The 19,321-nt window shown below is 39.5% G+C and overlaps 1 protein-coding gene across 1 annotated transcript in view; it reads left to right on the top strand.

Moving 5' to 3' along the window:
• The window catches only part of LOC149159759 (type II inositol polyphosphate 5-phosphatase 15-like), a 196,508-nt gene that overhangs the window by 60,911 nt on the left and 116,276 nt on the right, over positions 1-19,321 (top strand). The window contains exons 4-5 of the mRNA XM_089436567.1: positions 18,197-18,321; positions 18,654-18,738. Coding sequence (XP_089292693.1) covers positions 18,197-18,321; positions 18,654-18,738 — 210 coding nt within the window. The remainder of the gene's footprint in view (positions 1-18,196; positions 18,322-18,653; positions 18,739-19,321) is intronic.

Raw genomic sequence — 19,321 nt, 5'->3', positions numbered from 1 at the left:
GCCATTAATAAGATAACCCACATGTAGTTTGGCCCTAGTTGCCAATTTTAACAATATTTGAATTGGTTGTTGGCAGTTAAGGCGTCCCCTACCTTGTTGAGATCTGTAATATATGGTTGATGACCTTTGATGCTTGGATTCTGCAAGTGATTGTTTTTCTTTAGAAGACTCTTGGTGACATGTTCAAGAGGGAGTTGATTTCGTCCTTCAACCCTCATTAAAGATAAGTATCTTCTAGACTTATTTCTTTATGACACTGCTCTTGTTTAGATTTATTTTGATTGTTACTCATCCTTCTTGCATGAATATTTGAGTGAGTATTTCTAATCTCCTAATGAAGCTTTAGTTAGCTGATCCTTCCTAAGGATCACCTGGATGCTAGCTGGTGCAGAAAGAAGTTGGTGCAGGGACAAGATGAAAGCTGATACAAAAAATAGGAAGCTAGGGCATTATGCAAGCTCTACTGCTGCTGATGACAAAGCATATATACTATCCAAATGCTACAAGTTGATAAAGGTATCTGAATATTATGAGGTATGTATAATATATTGTTTCATTTAATTGCAATAGTTAATGGCAAGTTAAGCCTTAAGATATGACAAGTGCATGCATATATGAGAGTAAGCTTGATCTTTGGTAATGATCTCTTAGATATTTGGAAAGCATTTGATCTGTCTAAGATAAAGTAAGGCCAAAACTAAGTTGCAAGAAACGTTGGAGAAGGGTTTGTTTCCGGCTGGAAACGAAATGGAAATGAGGAAACTCGTACCGTACGGCCTGGAAACGCGTTTCCGGCCGTACTGGCCCGTTTCTCGAGGAGGAAACGTGGCTAGTATGGCCGGAAACGCGTTTCCAGGCCGTATGGTGGAGTTTCCTCTTCTAACTTGACTTTTTCTTGTATTTTTTTTTATGTTTTTGCTTCTAATTTTTTATTGGGCGACTAAAATATCTTCTGGATGCTTCTAGATGCCTGTAAAGTTATAAAAAAAGGACTTTCTGAGTGGGGCAGCCTAATGTTCTATGGCCCTAGTGTTGATATGCAGTTCATGGTAATGTTAAATTCTTAAAGTAAAAGGAATTTTGTCATGTACTAGGGTATGGAACTTGTATTTAATCAAGAGAACCAAGCGCTCTATGCAGGGGAGACTCCCAATAATCAAGGGCACGTAGGGTACTAGGGTACGGAACTTGTATTTAATCAAGAGCACTAAGGTCGTTCGACTATGTAGGAGACTCCCAATCAAGCACGAGACAAGAAATTAAAAATTTCTCGTGGTTGATTTTTGATATTGCTATTTTCATTATGTGATCATTCATGAGTAAATGTGATGTAAATTTAGAGACTTATAGTTTATGCATTAACAATTGACAATTTAGTCATAATGTAATAAATTAGAATGTATCATATATGCTTTATGATTGCACATATTTCTTAAATGTCCTAATATATATATATATATATATATATATATATATATATATATATTGCGTTTCCCCGTTTCCAAAATTTGGGGAGGTCATGCTTCGTACCTGTGCCCATTTCGGAAACTCGTACCCGTTTCCTCGTTTCGTGCAACTTAGAGCCAAATTCGTTGATATTGATAATTCGAGACTATTGACATGTATGGCTTGCACAAGACATTACAAAATGGCTTATGACTTACTCCCCATCATACCTATTGAACGGATTGAATCAAGTATCGATGGCTCATTTTGATTTCTCTCATATTCATTGGTAGATCTGCATCCCTCATCTAGTTCTCTCTACAGTGATCGGTGGAATGACCCATGGTTTCATCGCTTAAGCCTATCATAAGCATATTGCATCATAACACAATATGTCTCAGTCTTGGCATCACTCATTCATCTCTTTTTGGCATCATAGTCTCGGGACATATGATCTCAATAATTTGGCATATTAGTCTTGACATACATCTTCCTTTTAGTGGCTTGTAGTCTCGGCACAGTATGATCCTTATATGGTCTCGCGTTGATATATATATATATATGATTCTTTTGCTCTACTCATAGTCCCTCAGAACAGTATTGGGATATTTATTGAAGCCTGAAGACAATCTTAGATGTATAATTTTATGATAGATGAGTAGATGGGATATGACAACAATCTTTGGCCCATATAAGTCATTATGTTTTAATAAAAGTATCTAACGATGGTAGTCTCATAACAGTTAATATGGTAGAGCAACATTGGTACATGTTTAGTGTGTTAGGGTCCAACCCTAACCCCTTTATTTATGTAATAAGCCCAATGGGCTGAGTCAGAGTGATAGTTAGTTAGAGAGTCAATAAAGCCCACATTAATAATTGTAAGTGGTTGACACGCATTAGAGAAAAGGGACCACAATTAGTTGTAAACAGGCCATAGTTAATAAATAAAGTGGTTAACCCGTGTTATGCAAGGGACCACTAGTAGTTAGGGTTTTGGATGTCATTTAGCTATAAATAGTCTTAGTTAGTAAGGGAAAGATCATCAAGTCTTATTGTAATTGAGCTCTGCTTTGTTGGAGGTTGCCCCCTCGAAGAGGCAAGTGAACATTGAATCTATTTATGAATAATAAAATACTTTGCCGTTTTTCTCATTTCATGTGATAATTCTGTGTTCTGGGCTATATTTCTTCATATTTCTGGTATTTTGGATTTCTCGCAGGTCAAGAGCATAACAAGTGGTATCAGAGCACTTTCCAAGGCCAGTTGTACCTCCAATTTTCGCAGAATTTTTATTTAGGCTAGAGATGCATTCCAGCATCTTTAAACCACATGATCTGTCGTTGAGTGCATAGCCCTGCGGATTTGGGGAGGCATGCATGCAGGAACTACAAGAGGTGGTCACGCTTGTTGGACTCCCTTGTAACCCCTGTGGGTACCCCTTCGAGTAGTAGCGCATTAGACAAAACCACGCACGGACTGCACTTCCACGTACCCTTGGGTATATCGGAAGCCCCTTAGGCTCACCTGAAACCTAACCTTAGATAAGCTGTTAGTCGTCTTGCTGCTATAATACACTGAGAACAACACTCGGGGAGATTACTTGTGCGTACAATAGGGTAGTTGGGTAGTACGGTTAAGGGTACAATCGATCCTCCTTAATTAGCGCCTTGAAAGATTGGGCCGAGTACTATTGTTGGAACCCTGTGTATATTGCAACCTGTAGCATCTAACACTCCTTTGCGACCATAGTTCCCTTTACTATCTGAAGATCACCCTCTACCTTATTTTCCAGCTCAAATGCAGTAGTTGGGGTTCTGCCGCCGCTGTGCAACTTAGATTTAGCAGTGGGGGTTTTCACAGTGCAGATTAGACTCCTGGTGCAGTGAGGGTTTTGGCTGCTATAGTCCAGATCAGATTGTCGCAACATATTCGACAGTACCAAGACCTTGGGATTTTTGTTACTACAGTCCAAGCCCAATTTTCGCAGGACATTGGGCAGGATCAAGATTTCTGAAATTCGGCCACTTCAGTATTGATCAGCGGGGACTAAAACTCCTTTCGGACGACTTAGCCCATAAGCTTCAAGACGACGAGCTGGTCGCAGTGGTACCATTCACTTGTAAGCCCCCAATTTTCCGGTAGTCCCATTTTTTTTTCCAAAGTGACTTCAAGTGACCCACGCCATTAGACTCCCGAGCTCGCCCTCTTTCCAAGAAGACTACTCTTAAGTAATTGACCAGGGTTGGTGTATGCTAGGTACCAGATCTCAAGTTATGGCTAATGAGAGGGTCGAACACCTTGAAAAAAGGTTCGAAGAATTCCAGGACAAGATTACCAAACAGATCTCGCAACTAACAGACCTTATAACAAAGTCTCATCGGGAGGAGCCTAGTGTTGAGGCACACATAGAAGGAGAATCCAACCATCACATTCACTTCCATGGAAATCACCACCATTCCAACCACCAGACACCTAAGCTGGACATGTACAAATTTGATGGCTCCAACCCTGTAGTATGGGTAATATTTCTCCCTTAATGATATTTGCGAAGATGAAACTAAACTACATGTGGGAGCCCTTTACTTGGACCAAGAGAGATGGCAGTGGTGGCAGTGGCATAAGAAATGTTATCCAGGGAGAGTAACTTGGCACATGTTCTCAAAAGCCATATGTGATCGCTTTGATTGGGAATCTAATTTTTTGGGTCGTCTCACTAAGCTCCGACAAACAGGTACAGTAAAGGACTACATTGCAGCCTTTGAGCAATTGGCCATCAGAACTGACGGTCTAGGAGATGACTTCTACTTGGAGTGTTTCATCAGTGGCCTAAAAGAAGCCATCCAAGCCCATGTTTGGATGCACCACCCAGCTACTTGGTTGGACGCATGCAACAAGGCCTTAGATGTGGAAATCGCCTTAAATGCCTAGTCCAATCGTCCAAATTTTGTCGCTAAGGCGCGTCCCACCTAGGCTCAGGGCCCCACCCAAACACTTAAGGTTCAAAAGGTGTCACCAACAGAAATGGCCGAAAGAAGAAAACAAGGACTGTGCTACTATTGTGATGACAAGTACTCCCTTGGACATAAATGCAAGGAACCAAAATTCTTTCAAATTGATGCTACTGATAACAGCTCAACAGATGAAGCTCCATCCCTTGAGGTGCTCGAGGAAGAAGCTGGGGAAACCCAAACCGACAATGATCTCACAGCTACGTCAGATGAGCCGGTTATCTCACTACATGCCTTGGCTGGAATTTCTTCACCTCAGACTCTCAAAATCTGAGGCTTTATTAAACATCGACCAATAGTGGTATTGATTGATAGTGGCAACACTCATAACTTTATCCATAAGAGAGTTGCAGAAGCTGTTCATTGCTTTGTGCGGGCAGTATCTAATTTCCAAGTCCTTATCGCTGATGGGGGGACCATGAAATGTGAAGGCCGTTGTGAAAATATTAAGCTTCAGATGGGAGACTACCACCTAAAGACCCACATGTTTGCTATTGAAATGGGTGGTTGCAACATTATCCTAGGTGTTGAATGGCTTCGCACATTGGGCCCTATCACAATGGATTTCTAGGAGTTATATATGAGCTTTAAGCAGAACGACCACATTCATACATTAAGGGGACTCCAGGCAAGTGCTCCTACTATCATTAGCTCGCATCGAATGGAGAAGCTTTTAAAAAAGGGTCATCATGGAGTAGTCGCCCAATTTAATGCCATTCAGGCCATTGAATCCACTACTCCTCATATTCATCCTGAGATGCAATAGGTATTAGATCGCCACCAGCGGGTCTTTGACAAACCTAAAGAGCTTCCACCCTCTAGGGGTGAACATGATCATAACATCCCTTTGGTCCCAGGTGCCCAACTGCCTAATGTCCGCCCATATCGATATCCTTTTTCCCAAAAGAATGAAATTGAAAAAATCATCAAGGAACTCCTCGAAGCCGGTGTTATTCGTCCCAACATCAGTCCTTATTCATCTCCAATGGTCATGGTTCTAAATAAAGATGGAGAATGGCGCATGTGTCCGAACTTTTGGGCCCTCAACAAGCTCACTATCAAGGACAAATTTCCTATTCTGGTTGTTGATGATCTGCTTGATGAACTGCATGGTGCTCAATTCTTTACCAAGCTAGACCTCTGCTCGGGCTATCACCAAATACGCATGAAGGAAGTAGACATTCCCAAGATTTCCTTCTGAACTCATGAAGGCCATTATGAATTCTTGGTCATGCCATTTGGTCTCTGTAATGCTCCGTCTACTTTGTAATGGTCCATCTACTTTTCAAAGCCTCATGAACCACTTGCTGAAACCATATCTCCGAAAATTTGTCTTGGTCTTCTTCGATGACATTCTCATCTACAACATAACCTGGGACAAACATCTTCAACATGTAGATCAGATATTGCAACTGCTCCGAGATCACAAACTATTTGTCAAATTATCCAAGTGCTCTTTTGGAGTGGAAGAAGTCGAGTATTTGGGACACATTGTGGGTTGTGAAGGAGTACGAGTTGATTCAAAAAATATTCAAGCAATGCAAGATTGGCCCTAACCAAAAATATTGAAGAGTCTGAGGGGATTCTTGGGTTTCACTGCTACTATTGCAAATTTGTCCGCAACTATGGACTCATTGCTAGACCCCTCACTAATCTTCTTAAGAAAAATTCATTTCTCTGGACTGATGCAACTGAACAGGGCTTCTTGGCTCTCAAACAGGGCATGTGATCCACTCTCGTATTGGCCCTACTCGACTTCAACAAATCTTTTGTGATTGAATGTGATGCTTTAGGTACTGATATTGGCGTGATATTAATGCAGGAAGGTAGACCATTGGCTTTCACCAGCCAACAACTCAGTGGCAAACATCTGGGTCAATCTACTTATGAGAAAGAAATGATGGCCATCTTACATGCAGTAGACACTTGGCGGCCATACTTGTTCGGGTGCCATTTCCAAATCCACACGGACCATCAAAGCCTAAAATATTTTCTGGAGCAACGCCTATTGTCGCCACAACAAAATAAATGGCTTGTAAAAATGTTGGGATATGATTATGAGATAATTTACAAAAAAGGGCGTGACAATGTAGTGGCTGATGCTTTATCGCGCCAATTTGAGGATGAGAGCACATTGCTATCAATCTCTCTTCCCATACCAGATTGGATTGAAGAGGCCCACAAGGAATGATTCTTCCACCCCTCTTTCCCAACTCATTAATAACTTAAGAGATGGTCTTAATTCTTTAGTAGACTACTCTTGGAAAGATGAGATTATTTGCTACAAGGATCGAGTAGTTATATCACCGACCTCTACCCTCAAAACTCGCATCTTGGATGCGCTGCACTCATCTCCAATTGTAGGACATTCTGGCTTTCAAAAGATTTATGTTCGCGCATGTCGTTCTTTATTTTGAATTGGCATGAAAAACAATATTCTTATTTTTGTAGCTGAATATGATGTGTGCCAACCCAACAGAGGGGAAACAATTAACTCACCGGGAAACTTACAACCATTGCCACTCCTTGCTTTGGACTGGAGTCTGGACGGATGTTTCCATGGATTTCATCACTGGTCTCCCAAAGTCAGGCAACAAATAAGTCATCATGGTGGTTGTGGACAAACTTTCTAAATATGCTCATTTTTGTGCTCTACCACACCCATTTACCCCCACTTTGGTGGCTCAAGTTTTCTTGGACCAGATCTTCAAAATGCATGGCATGCCGACTTCCATTGTGTCTGATTGCGACCCCACTTTCACCAACAAATTTTCGAAGGAACTTTTCAAGCTACAGGGCATGCAACTCCAACTAAGTACCGCCTATCATCCCCAAACCGTCGGTCAAACAAAAGTAATCAACAAATGTTTGGAGACTTATCTGAGGTGCTTCACTTTAGAAAAACAACATCAATGCGTATAGTGGCTGCTTTTAGCTGAATGCTGGTATAAAACTAACTATCATGAAGCCACCAAGATGACTCCATATGAGGCAGTGTATGGCCAACTCCCACCTTCACCCATTTCTTATATCCCTGGATGTTGATCAACTCCTCCAGAATCGTGCCTCCATGATCGCTTATACAAAGATAATCTACATCAAGCTCAGAACCAAATGAAACAATAGGTTGACTAACATCGTTCCGAGCGCTCATTTGAAGAAGGGGATTAGGTATTCCTGCGACTCCAACCATATAAGCAAACATCTCTCAAAGAAAAGGGCTGCCAGAAACTAGCACCAAAATTCTATGGGCCTTATCAGATACTTCAGCACATAGGAGCAGTCGCCTACAAACTAGCCTTGCCACCTACTTCAAAAATCCATCTGGTCTTCCATGTATCATGCCTCAAGAAAGTGGTGGGGAACAATTGCAGAGTTCAAACAAGTCTACTCGAATTGGATGAGGAAGGCTCACTTTGGCTCTGACCAGAACAAGCCCTCGATACTCGTGAAAGACATCTCCGCGGCCGCACAATCAAGGAAGTCCTCATCAAGTGGAAAGACACCTCTCCAGAAGATGCGACCTGGGAACCAACCACTATTCTTTAGTAGTTTCTGCAGCTTCAGCCTTGAGGACAAGGCTGCTTTTGATGGGGGAGGGCATGTTAGGGTCCAACCCTAACCCCTTTATTTATGTAATAATCCCAATGGGCCGAGTCAGAGTCATAGTTAGTTAGAGAGTCAATAAAGCCCGCATTAATAATTGTAAGTGGTTGACCCGCATTAGAGAAAAGGGACCACAGTTAGTTGTAAACGGGCCATAGTTAATAAATAAAGTGGTTAACCCGTGTTATGTAAGGGACCACTAGTAGTTAGGGTTTTGGATTCCATTTAGCTATAAATAGTCTTAATTAGTAAGGGAAAGATCATCGAGTCTTATTGTAATTGAGCTCTGCTCTGTTGGAGGTTGCCCCCTCGAAGAGGCAAGTGAACATTGAATCTGTTTCTGAATAATAAAATACTTTGCCGTTTTTCTCATTTCATGTGATAATTCTATGTTCTGGGCTATATTTCTTCATATTTATGGTATTATGGATTTCTTGCAGGTCAAGAACATAACACAGTGGCAACATTTATACTAACAGTATGATGAGGTTGTTTATGATAGTTGTTGTTTTGTTGATGTAACTTGTTCACAAACAAAGTTGTGAACAAGTCTTGTATAAACTCTAGATAACTGGATATGTATATATGGGAACCTGATATAATTTGACTTTGTGATATGACTGTTTGATGTCTTGTTTAATGATGAGTAAAGAAGCTTCCCATTCAGAGGGAGAGATCCTTGACGAGATCCCAACACCTTCTATTTCTTTGTGGAAAAATGATTAGAAGTTCCATGATTGTAGAATAAAACAATGAACATCTGATGTTATTGAGCTAACAGTTCTTTGCTGGTAGGACTAATTTATCCCTTGCAGCACTAGGATCCACCTCTTGTATAAAAGCATTTTTAGGGCATCTAGATTGCATTGATGAATTATTATGGATCCTTGTATGCACTCTAAGTTAGACAGAGTCTGGTCATAGCTGGGATAAAGACATAATGTTGCTATATGAGACAAGCTTAGGCTTGTGATTGTTGCCTCCTTGTATAAGAGGGAGAAAAGGTGAATATGGTATTCTTTTCTTTATGATATATATTTTTGCTCTGACACTTGTTTTCTTATATGAACAAGAAAATAAAGAACTTTTTCTCTTGATAGTATGCTTTAGTGAGTTGTGTAAGCTAGAATCGAATATGAACAACTGGATTTGTTTTTCATAAAGCAACATGGATTGATAGATATGACCCTTTCGGATGATCTGGGTTGATCAAGAACACTAAGCAATGGGGAATGGAGCTGGTGGGCTCCTGGGAATGATAGACCTTTGACTGATTGGGTGTGTAGAGATCTGGGATCTCCCCTAGTCAGAGTATATCCAAGTTAGCATCTTGCCCACTTTGTGGGATAACCTCCCCATCTGGCCAATGGGATGAGGGACTTGGGATAGAGTGTGGTCCCTACCCCTTGTATTATGTGGATCTTGTTGAAGTTGGTGGATGCAAGTGTTCTACCATCTGACTCTCTAGGGTCAAGATGGGATGATCTGGGACAATAGGCTAGAGTGTGATCCTTACCTCCAGTAAGTTGATCTCACCTATTGCTAGGGACTTTGGGACAAAGTGTGATCCCTACGCAATGGGGTAGGTTTGATCTCGCCCACTGTCTTTGGATATATGGTGGAATCCGAGGGCTCCCTTGTGGTGATTCTTCTTCTTTGGGTTCAAAAGTGTTCAACACGAGATGAGTAGAGATGATAACGAGAATTTTGAGATAAGAAGATCATCAGAGACAATATGGTAGGCATGATCCTTACCTCTCACGGTAAGTGGCATCCCTCCCATTGTTTGTGGTTTCTGGGTGATAACAATGGCTCCCCGATGACAAGATTCCCGGGTAGTAGCATTTGGCTCCCCGTTGGAAAATGTTCCGAGTTGAGCTGGGCTCCCCGAAGTGGTTATAGGTTGAGCAAGGTTCCCTGCGGTTGTTCGGATTGAGCTAAGCTCTCCAATGTTGTTATGGGTTGAGTTAGGCTCCCCTATGGTGTCAAATTCTTCCTCATTTAGATCGAGATTGTTTTGCTAATGATCAAAGGATATTGAGACATGATATGAATATGTAAATTATGAAAAGTATATAAAAAATGCAATTATCAAAGGAAAGAACAATACACCCTTAGAAAAATTAACAAAACTTGCTTGTATAATTCCTTTGGAATCATCATTTGTTTTCTGATGCAGTGTACTATTTAGAAAATATACAAATCTAACTTCTGTAGCAGTTTACCCAGCCATTGCATACCTACGCACAACGAATAATGACCTGTACCAAGAAAACCTCTCAAATTTCAATATGCCAATCATGCAACAACCAAAGGAAGTTATGTTTTGGAAAGGCTATAGACTAGGAGTCACAAGGTCAATATTCATGCTGAAATTAGTCAAAGTAATCTTCAGTCTTGATAGGGTATGAGGAAATTTGACACAACAATTTCTTGCTTTTGTCAAGTTTAGCAACATTGAATTAGAACCTTAAATTGCAGCTTTATTTTAACCCAGAATTAGCATGGTTGCCAAGCATAGGTAGTAAAGTGAAACAAGATAAACATCATCTTTATTTAGCTTTTTTGTTATGTTGGATGGTGTTGTCATTGATGTCAACCCAAGTTGACTGAGTTTGACTTTGACTAAAAACATCGGTCATTGATGTCAAATGGTTAATGAACTCTTCCTAGTAATTGTTGGATTACATCAAGATGGCAACTATACTGTTGGATGATTGAAAACCCAAGTCCTAGGGTTTGGGTTCCCTGGACTGAGGATGTACCCTGACTTTGTCAAGGTTTTTGAAGTGTCAAAATATTGAGTTTGACTTGCAGATCCACATCATTGGATTCTCCTCGGCGGGATCTTTCCAGTGGTATGTGGTACGCCACATAAGTCCTCCTGGTTTAAGAGATATTCCCATTTGAAGTTAGGGACCCCAGTTCCTTGCTACAATCCAAGGGGTGGTGACTTGGCATATTTTCATTGGCTGTGGGCATCCTAAATTTAGCATGAGGGTTCCTTATCATATTTTGTGGAGGGAACATCTTAGGAGGCACATTACAAATGACATGTACCCGTAAAGACCTCCACATCCTATTGAAAAGCCTAAAACCTTACACGAAAAGGGAAGCGTTACTTCTAACTAGGGGTTAATAGAATTAATAAACCATGATTGTGTAAATAATAAACAATTAAAATAATTTAAGATTTCTCCAACGACTAGTTTTAGAAAAACCCTTAATAAGCCTAATCAATAACTATAAAAGAAGACCCTATCTTATCCTCAAAACATATCATTACTCAACAATTAATGTGCTATATAGCTATATGGTAGGAAAATAACCTATATGGTAGGAAAGACTTTTGATGTCAAAATTTCTGTTGTATGGCATTCATCCTTGACGTGTAGATATGAAAATTACAACATCCTTGTGACTGTTCTATTGTAACAGTAAAACAGTGACTTAGTATCTATAAAATCAATGATCTACTACATAGTGCACAACAGTCTTGACAGTGACAGTGACATGACACTTACCCTATCTAACCTTGTAAAACAAGTGATATTAGTACCTGACAAGTGGTTCGAAGATCTAGTAGTGTTCTGTTAATTTTAGGTAACAATGGTATGTTCTATGCTTTAGCACAATTTACTTCAATGTTCCTTTAGCAGCCCAATGACGATTTCCAATTATATCCAGTAGCAATCACATTAACTTAAACACATTGACAGTAAATGCAAATAGAACATAAAACATGCGTAGAAGACAAGAGAACACAAGATGTGGCGGAGGCCAGGGACAAACCCCAATGTGGGGAAACCCTTTGATCAAATATCAAAGTTACATGCCCAAAATAGTATTGTCAAATCAACAATCAACTGCAGCCCTAACCAGAAAGTCAACCGTGGTCAAAGAAGCCCCAAAATGTTCTCCAAGTAGCTCGGTCAACAACAGAAGAATTCGGCCTACCAAGGGAGTGAAAGTCAACCCAAAAACAGCTCGGCCAACCCAGTCAAATGCTGCTGTAATTTCTGTAGTCAAATCAGAAATTGAACACGGTCAAACTGTCCCATTCACCTTGAAAACTGTGCCAACCAATGTGGCCTTCAGAAATCAGAATTCTGCCCTCCGGATCAAAGTCAACGCATGGTCAAACAGTCCAAGTCAACGCTGCCCTAATCCCTGAAATTTTCGGCCTCCAAAAACAATCCAGAAATTCGTCCTCTTCCACACGTGCGAAGTAGAGAAGCCTCCAAGCTGTATGAACCAATCAAGAGAGGAGAGAGAGAGATATGTGATGAGATGATGATGTCCAAATGAGAGAGAGGTCACTTCTATTTATACACTTCGTTGAGGGTGAGGAGACACATCCATTGGGCTTCATGAGCCTACATTTGACTGAGGCCGACCTTGACAATTTGTGCATGAGAAAGAATAAATTCAAAATTCCATTTCTGTTTGTCAGAATGAGATGATCTTTATATCAAAATTGGACCTCTCGAAAAGAGGAATCCAATGCAATAATCATCTCCATCATATGAGCTGTCCTAAGGTGGAATTTGGCCCTAGTTGCCAATTTTAACATGTGCCTAGTTCATATAGGATGTTGAGACAAGACATTTCCTCTATAATAACATTGTCTATAATACAGTAGTCTTGAGGACTTTAATATAGGCATTTTTAGTAGACCTAATCTATAGAGTTGATTAGTTGTAATTTGACAATATCTCTCTTGGTGACAATTACATATGATGTGACAGTGACATAATGTGAATAACTTGACATATTAACATATAAAACATATAAACCTGACCTATAGACAGTGTATCAATGACATGATTGACTGTGTAATCTATGAGATTTAAAATGATGCCAGCAGTCTTGAACATTGTCTAACATTGATTGTATATACATTGATATCAGTTAGTCACTCCTGTATAATGTTGAGACTTGACATTGATACTTGGTAGGAGTCTAAGTAATACAACCTTGACCTAACCTATAGATTTCAATAATCTTATATTAACACATGAACTTGACATAGACTTATATACCTTTTAGTGACTTGACATACCTAGTGATTTGACACACACATAATGACCTTTTGTACAACTTATTGACGTGAAAATGGACAACAGTATATGAGTAGTGGTCAGCAACAGGGAAAAGACATATGTTGGTAGCTCTCAATGGGCAAAGATTGAAAGCACTGGTAGCAGGTCATAGGGATGACCTGAGGCATCTTGGAGTATTCCATTATCAGATGTTTGGGTTCAACATTTGCTGCAGTACAATAGTTTGGGTCAGTGATGTGCAGTTGAGCAGTGGCAATGTTCAGTGATAGTAGGTTGTACAGTGGTCAGCTTGTGCAATGGTTAGTTGGCTTGGCAACGTTATGAGTGAGGCTTTTGATGAGCAACATTATGCATTGATCAGGTTGAACAAGATTATACAGTGTGATCAGCAGTGCAGTTGCAGGATTTGACAAGATATTCAATTTGAACAAAGCAACATTCTCTTATTTACTATCTTCATATATTGATTCTAAGCACAGGGGGATCCAGTCTGAAAATTGTGAAACATGATCTACTGACTCTTCTGGGTGATTGGAGTCACCTTCAGGTTGTGGCCTGAGAACACTTTAGGGTGGCAGGGTGGTGCTAGGGCAAGTTGTGGCTTGCACAGGGTGTTGTGGCGTCTATTTAGTCGTGGCTGATAAACTAACAGGGCAACGAAACATCCTTTCCGACAATAGCTGGTAAACAAAGTGTTGTGGCACTCGTCAGGTTGTGGTCTGATCTACAGGGCGTTGGGGCATCCTTTTGGTTGCAACAAGATATTAGGGTCTAGTAGCGTCCTACAGGTTGTAGCCTGTGAATTAGGGGGTTGACGCCTCCCTCAGTTGTAGCTGAAATCTTGATGTAATCAATTTTCTTTTAACAGGGAGAAGACAATTACTAAAGAAGCATTCGGTGGTTTTTGACCCGGAGGGGGGTTTCCACCTAAAAGTCCATGTCCTCTGTTTTATCTTTCTTCATTGTTGTATGGTGTTGTTTGCTATTGATTATTGTTTATGATCATTTGAAGAAGAACAATAATAATAATTGAAGATTAACTAATGCCTTGAAAAAGATTAAAAAGTGCTAATTGCTAAGAAATACTGATTCAACCCCCTCTCAGTATTCCCAACATGTTACTTTGCATGCAAGACAAAATCAGATTAAGCTGTAGGATTTACATCTCATTCTAATTTTGAATAGAGAAGGTCGACTTAAGCTTTAAATGGGTAGAAAAACATCATGGGATGATAAAGATAATAATCATTCCAACAATACAAAAGAGGTCAAATCATGTCTTTGAAAAGTCAAACTGTTAAACAAGACGTCCTCTTAAGAAGGTGAGTTAGGGTTTTGGCAAAAGATCATTCTAGAACCTGAGATCACATGGAAATCTCCAAACAACTGCTCTTGATTCATCACTCTTCACCTACTGGATCCTTGAATCACTCCACCACTACATGCTTGAACTGTGACATGACAACTTGTACCTGCCACAAATATAGACATGCCCAAAAAAGCAGTCCAACTCCAAAAAAATAAAAAGGCAGAAAAGGTAGGGAAGACTGAAAATGAAGGTAACATCAGTGAGACTGCCACCAGATATATGTGCTAAGAAATGACATGCAAGCCTGAAAAACACATTGCTGAAAATGTCAGTTGTAATGAAGCTGCTTGCATGTCCCCTGAAATAGGCTTACTGGCATCATGAGTTCACAAAGACCTGCAATATGTAAGCCTCTATGACATGTGGGCCCTGGAACTGTGGCTCCTGAAAAAACAAAATGCTAAAAATAGCAGTTTCTTGAAATTTGATGAAACTGACTCTGAAACAAGCGCTGATCATTGTGAATGTCTGGATGCAGCTGTAATAGGACCAGAATACTGGAATATCGCTGGATCTTAATGAGATCCAGCGAGATTTGATGTGAACTTTCCTTCTCTCACCACATTTCTCAAAACTTTGCATAGGATCTCCTCTAAGATAGAAGCAAACCCATGTTTTATGCAATGGCTCCCAACCCAGCGTACTCGTACTGGAAACACTTGGAAATGCCAAAACACAGCCTAAATGCCTGTATGGCATTTCCTGATTTGGAAATGCTGTACGGTGTGGCCAGTGGCATTTCGGCCCAAAAATGCTCTGTTTCCGCTGCTGTTTTTTCTTTTGTGGGCTCCCACAACCACCCAAGAAGGGTGTGGGGTCCTTCTATGTTCCAAAAAAATTAATCTACCTCTTAAAGTTCTCTTTAATCACTCCACAAACTAATTTATCTCTAATCAATCCACTCTCTAGTTCTGCCGAACAAGTTCCTTTTCCTATTTTTTTTATGAGGATTATTAGAATATGTATTTGTACTTGTTTTTAGCTCATATTTTATTTCATTTTCGGCACATATAGCCATGTAGAAAGGCTGGTTTTGGATATATAGTCTCATGTATAACGGCTGATTTTGGAGTCTTGGATGTATAGCCTCATCTAAAGGGCTAAGTTTGGATTGGGCATCATGTAATCATCTGTGGCGGTTAATATAAACATGGTTTTTCTTCTAAAATGTCATTTATGTGTATCATTCTTTTCTTCTTGCAAGATGATGTGTTATGGGGGGTTGTGTTTCCAAGTGTTCCCATTTCAGAAACTTCCAGACGTTTCAACTTTTCATGCAACTTAGAACCATACTTAGTCATACGGCCCAAATTCCTTCCCACTTTGTACAGAAACCGCTTAATGCATGCTGGTGGTGGAACTTGTTTCCAGTAGTTGATCAGATAGGAACATATATTTTTTTTTCCCACGGAAAACATCACAGGATCTATCTGTCTTCCCTGGAATATCCTGATAATGGGCAGCTCAACCACTCAGCCTCAATAGTGGCTGCTAATCATGAGCACCTTGACTGGATTTGAAGGTAGAAGTGGATTTAATATGGTGGAATGACAAATTAATATTTTTGCAGGCTTCCATTTTAGTCTGTTTGGCCAGTGGCTTTGGTATTCTTCTCATGTCAATAACATTTGCAGAAACGGCAGTAGTGATGGCCTTTGTAGGGGCAGTGGCCTCTGCAGAAGCAAAGGTATGTTTGTTTGTTGTTGTTTTTTTTAATTTAAAGATGTGGTTCTCAGTTATGAGATTTCTTTCTTTTGATTTTCTAGTAGTTCAGCAACCCAACTATGTGAAGTGGTAGACATTTCTGCTGTGGTGAGTGGCAGCTTTGTTGCCAAGCAGTGGCTATGAGAATGGAGACAATGACTTGCGGCAGCATTTGGCTGCTACCAATGGCTACTTCTGACTGTTTACTGTTCTGCAGACGATTAATTTAAGTTCCATGCCCTGCAACATCATAACAGAATTTTTTTTGGCAGCTCTGTCATGTGTGATACAGACAGTGGCTATTTTTTCTTACAGTGGTTTAATTCTTCTCCAGCTATTGTTCAGCAGGAGTAACTTGTCTGAATTCTGTGTTATTCAAGAAATGGCTGGATAATAGCATGAGCCATGGATGACCAATTCATTCTCCCATAGTTAGCAGAATGAACTGCTTGTTTTTCTTTTTTCCTAATAAAATTATTAACTACAAGAAAATTCTATCCACAGGTTAAGGAATTTATTCTTAGAAGTGAAGATGGCCACAGGGTGGGAATTAAACTTGATCTCATACCGCTTGTGATGTACCGTGCAATAGTCATGGAGTGCCATTGGCACTCAGGGGTAAAGGAACAAACTCCTATGATGCAATTGACTGAAAATAAATATATAATAAATATGAAATATACAAGATATGATGATATGCAGTGAAGAAGACTGTCATATTTATAGTCCATAGGAGACATGGCTACTCTAGAGGCACGACCCTATATCATAAATATATAATATAGTAACTTTAATTAGGTGTATTACAGATAAATGTATGTTGGCCAATTTTTGAAGAAGAAAGAAACTGTTTTATTGTATTTTTGAATGTATATTTCTACACCATGTTTTATTGTAGTCAAAGAAATATGGATGGAATAGACTTATCAGGTTCTAGACTTGAGCCAATTCATAGGTACTCAATACACAATTGTATGATGTCTTCCTGGACCATACAGATGTCAATTTGTGATTTATGGATAATAATTAAATTTTGGTATCCCTGAAAACACTCTCCAAGCTTCATGCTCTTGTTCAATGCCATATGCTTCTTTGCAATCAATATGCCATGCTTGTATATCGTCAGTTAACTTTCTGAGGCATAAATGTTTCTTTGTTGACAACAGGTGATTCATTTGAAGAAGAGATTTCCATGCATTATGTGTCAACTCATGGCAAAATATACCTAACTTATTGCATTAGAACATGGTCCAGGATTTATTTCTATCAGTCGTCGAGTTTATGCCCCATCCTGCAAGGCAGTTTCATGATTTTTCTAAGTTTGAAACACCCTCAGTTATTTCTTTAAAGTTGGAGGAAGCATTTCTGATGGCTAACAATGACCTGTGTTTCTAGTTTTTCTCTTATTAAGATTTTCATTTCTCAAACTAGCAAAGGCTAACAAACATCTATTGACATAAACATTTCTGCAAGTATTTCCATGAAAACTTTTACTTTGTGCAATTTGCAACTCTTTGTACAATGTAATCCCTTCAGACATGTGGGTTCAGCATTTCCTCTTGAATGCAAGTTACTTAACTTGGTCATTCCTTGGTCGAAAGTGAAATTTATAATTTTGAAGCCATTTATCAAATGGCGAGAAGGATAGTTCAATTGTGAGTTCATAACAAGGAACGGTGTATTTATTAATCTCTAATGTTCATCAGTTTGATAGGTTTGGTATGTTTAAGAACTTGTATTTGTTGGGTTTCTTTGATTGAAAAGTGAGATTTTATGACAGGTCACAGCATTGATTTATGCCATATGGTTACCTGTTGCAAAAGCAGACTTGACAACTGCTTATTTCTTCCAAGTTCATAGTGTCTTGTAACTGAGTTCAGTTTTCAAACAATTTATTGTGGGAGAAGGATCTTATCTTGAACATTATTGTTACATCAAATTTGTGTCCCGTTGCTTCATTATCCATCATTAATGTAGAACATTTTGTATATTTGTAGGTAGGGATTGAAGGGAGTGCTAATGGGCACTGGTGGTTGGATCATATTGGCCATGCCATAGATGGTGAGACAGTATTTGTTCGGGTGGGTTCTCGGCAGCTAGCTGGTCTGCTTATTGGTGCATGGTAAGCCATTTTCAATGAGTGTATTCTATAATATACTTATCAGAGGTTAATAGATAAACTCTCCTTAATCATAATTTCTGTAATATGATGCTCTGAAATCCATATTTGATACTGAATTCAACCAGGACTTTTCTATGGTTTCATATTTCTCATTCTCAATTCATTCATTTTGCCTTTTGAATAAGCACTTATAATTCGAATTCTGCTTTCTGTTTAAGCATGCCTTAGATTCTTCAGTGCTTTGAAGCATCATACTGGAATCATAACCCTGTTTATAATTTTTCCTTTCAGGAATGATATTGTCTGAACGTTGTGTAACATTGTTCTTTCAGGGTTAGAAAGGATCTTTTACCATATGTTGGCGATGTTAATGTTGGTGCTGTTGCTTGTGGTTTTGGGCGTGCACTTGGAAATAAGGTGAGGTTTGTAGATTGTTCATATGGGTTTTGTTCTCTTGTTGTACACCCCATTCTCACTTTTGTTTCCACTTGCTATTTTATTTAAAAAGTCTCTGGTTTTCATTGATCCTGCCATAATGGAAAGCTAACTTCTTAGCAAACCTGTCATCTGAAATATGTCTAGTGTAACCAGGTGATAGACTGTTGTTTACCAAGTATAAAGATAACCTGAAACCCCACTAGGCACAATCTAACTGTATTTGCAGCTTTCTCCATCATTTGCTTTTTACCAGAATTCTCTTGCCTTATCTTGTTCTCTTATTATTTGTGTTGGACACCTAGTCCTCTAAGGGTTGGTGTGGAAGCTGAACAGTCAAAGGGAGTCCAAGAGACCACTTGGAATATGAAACCAGTGATGCGAACATCTCGATAACATCCCAATTTTATCTCGAAATCACGATTATTTGGCCTAGCCGATGTTTGCTAAGTTTTAAAGATATTTTTATGGTATCTTAATTTTGCTGATGTTTGCTGATTGTTACCGATATTTTCCTGATTTTTACGATTTTCTGGTTTTCCAGACCCTTGCCGATTTTATCCTG

This window comes from Pinus tabuliformis, chromosome 5_2, assembly GCF_031772625.1.
Source record: "Pinus tabuliformis cultivar Carrire ecotype Pingquan chromosome 5_2, CPIR1, whole genome shotgun sequence".
Taxonomy (NCBI): domain Eukaryota; kingdom Viridiplantae; phylum Streptophyta; class Pinopsida; order Pinales; family Pinaceae; genus Pinus; species Pinus tabuliformis.
This window is presented reverse-complemented; position numbering and strand designations above follow the sequence as displayed.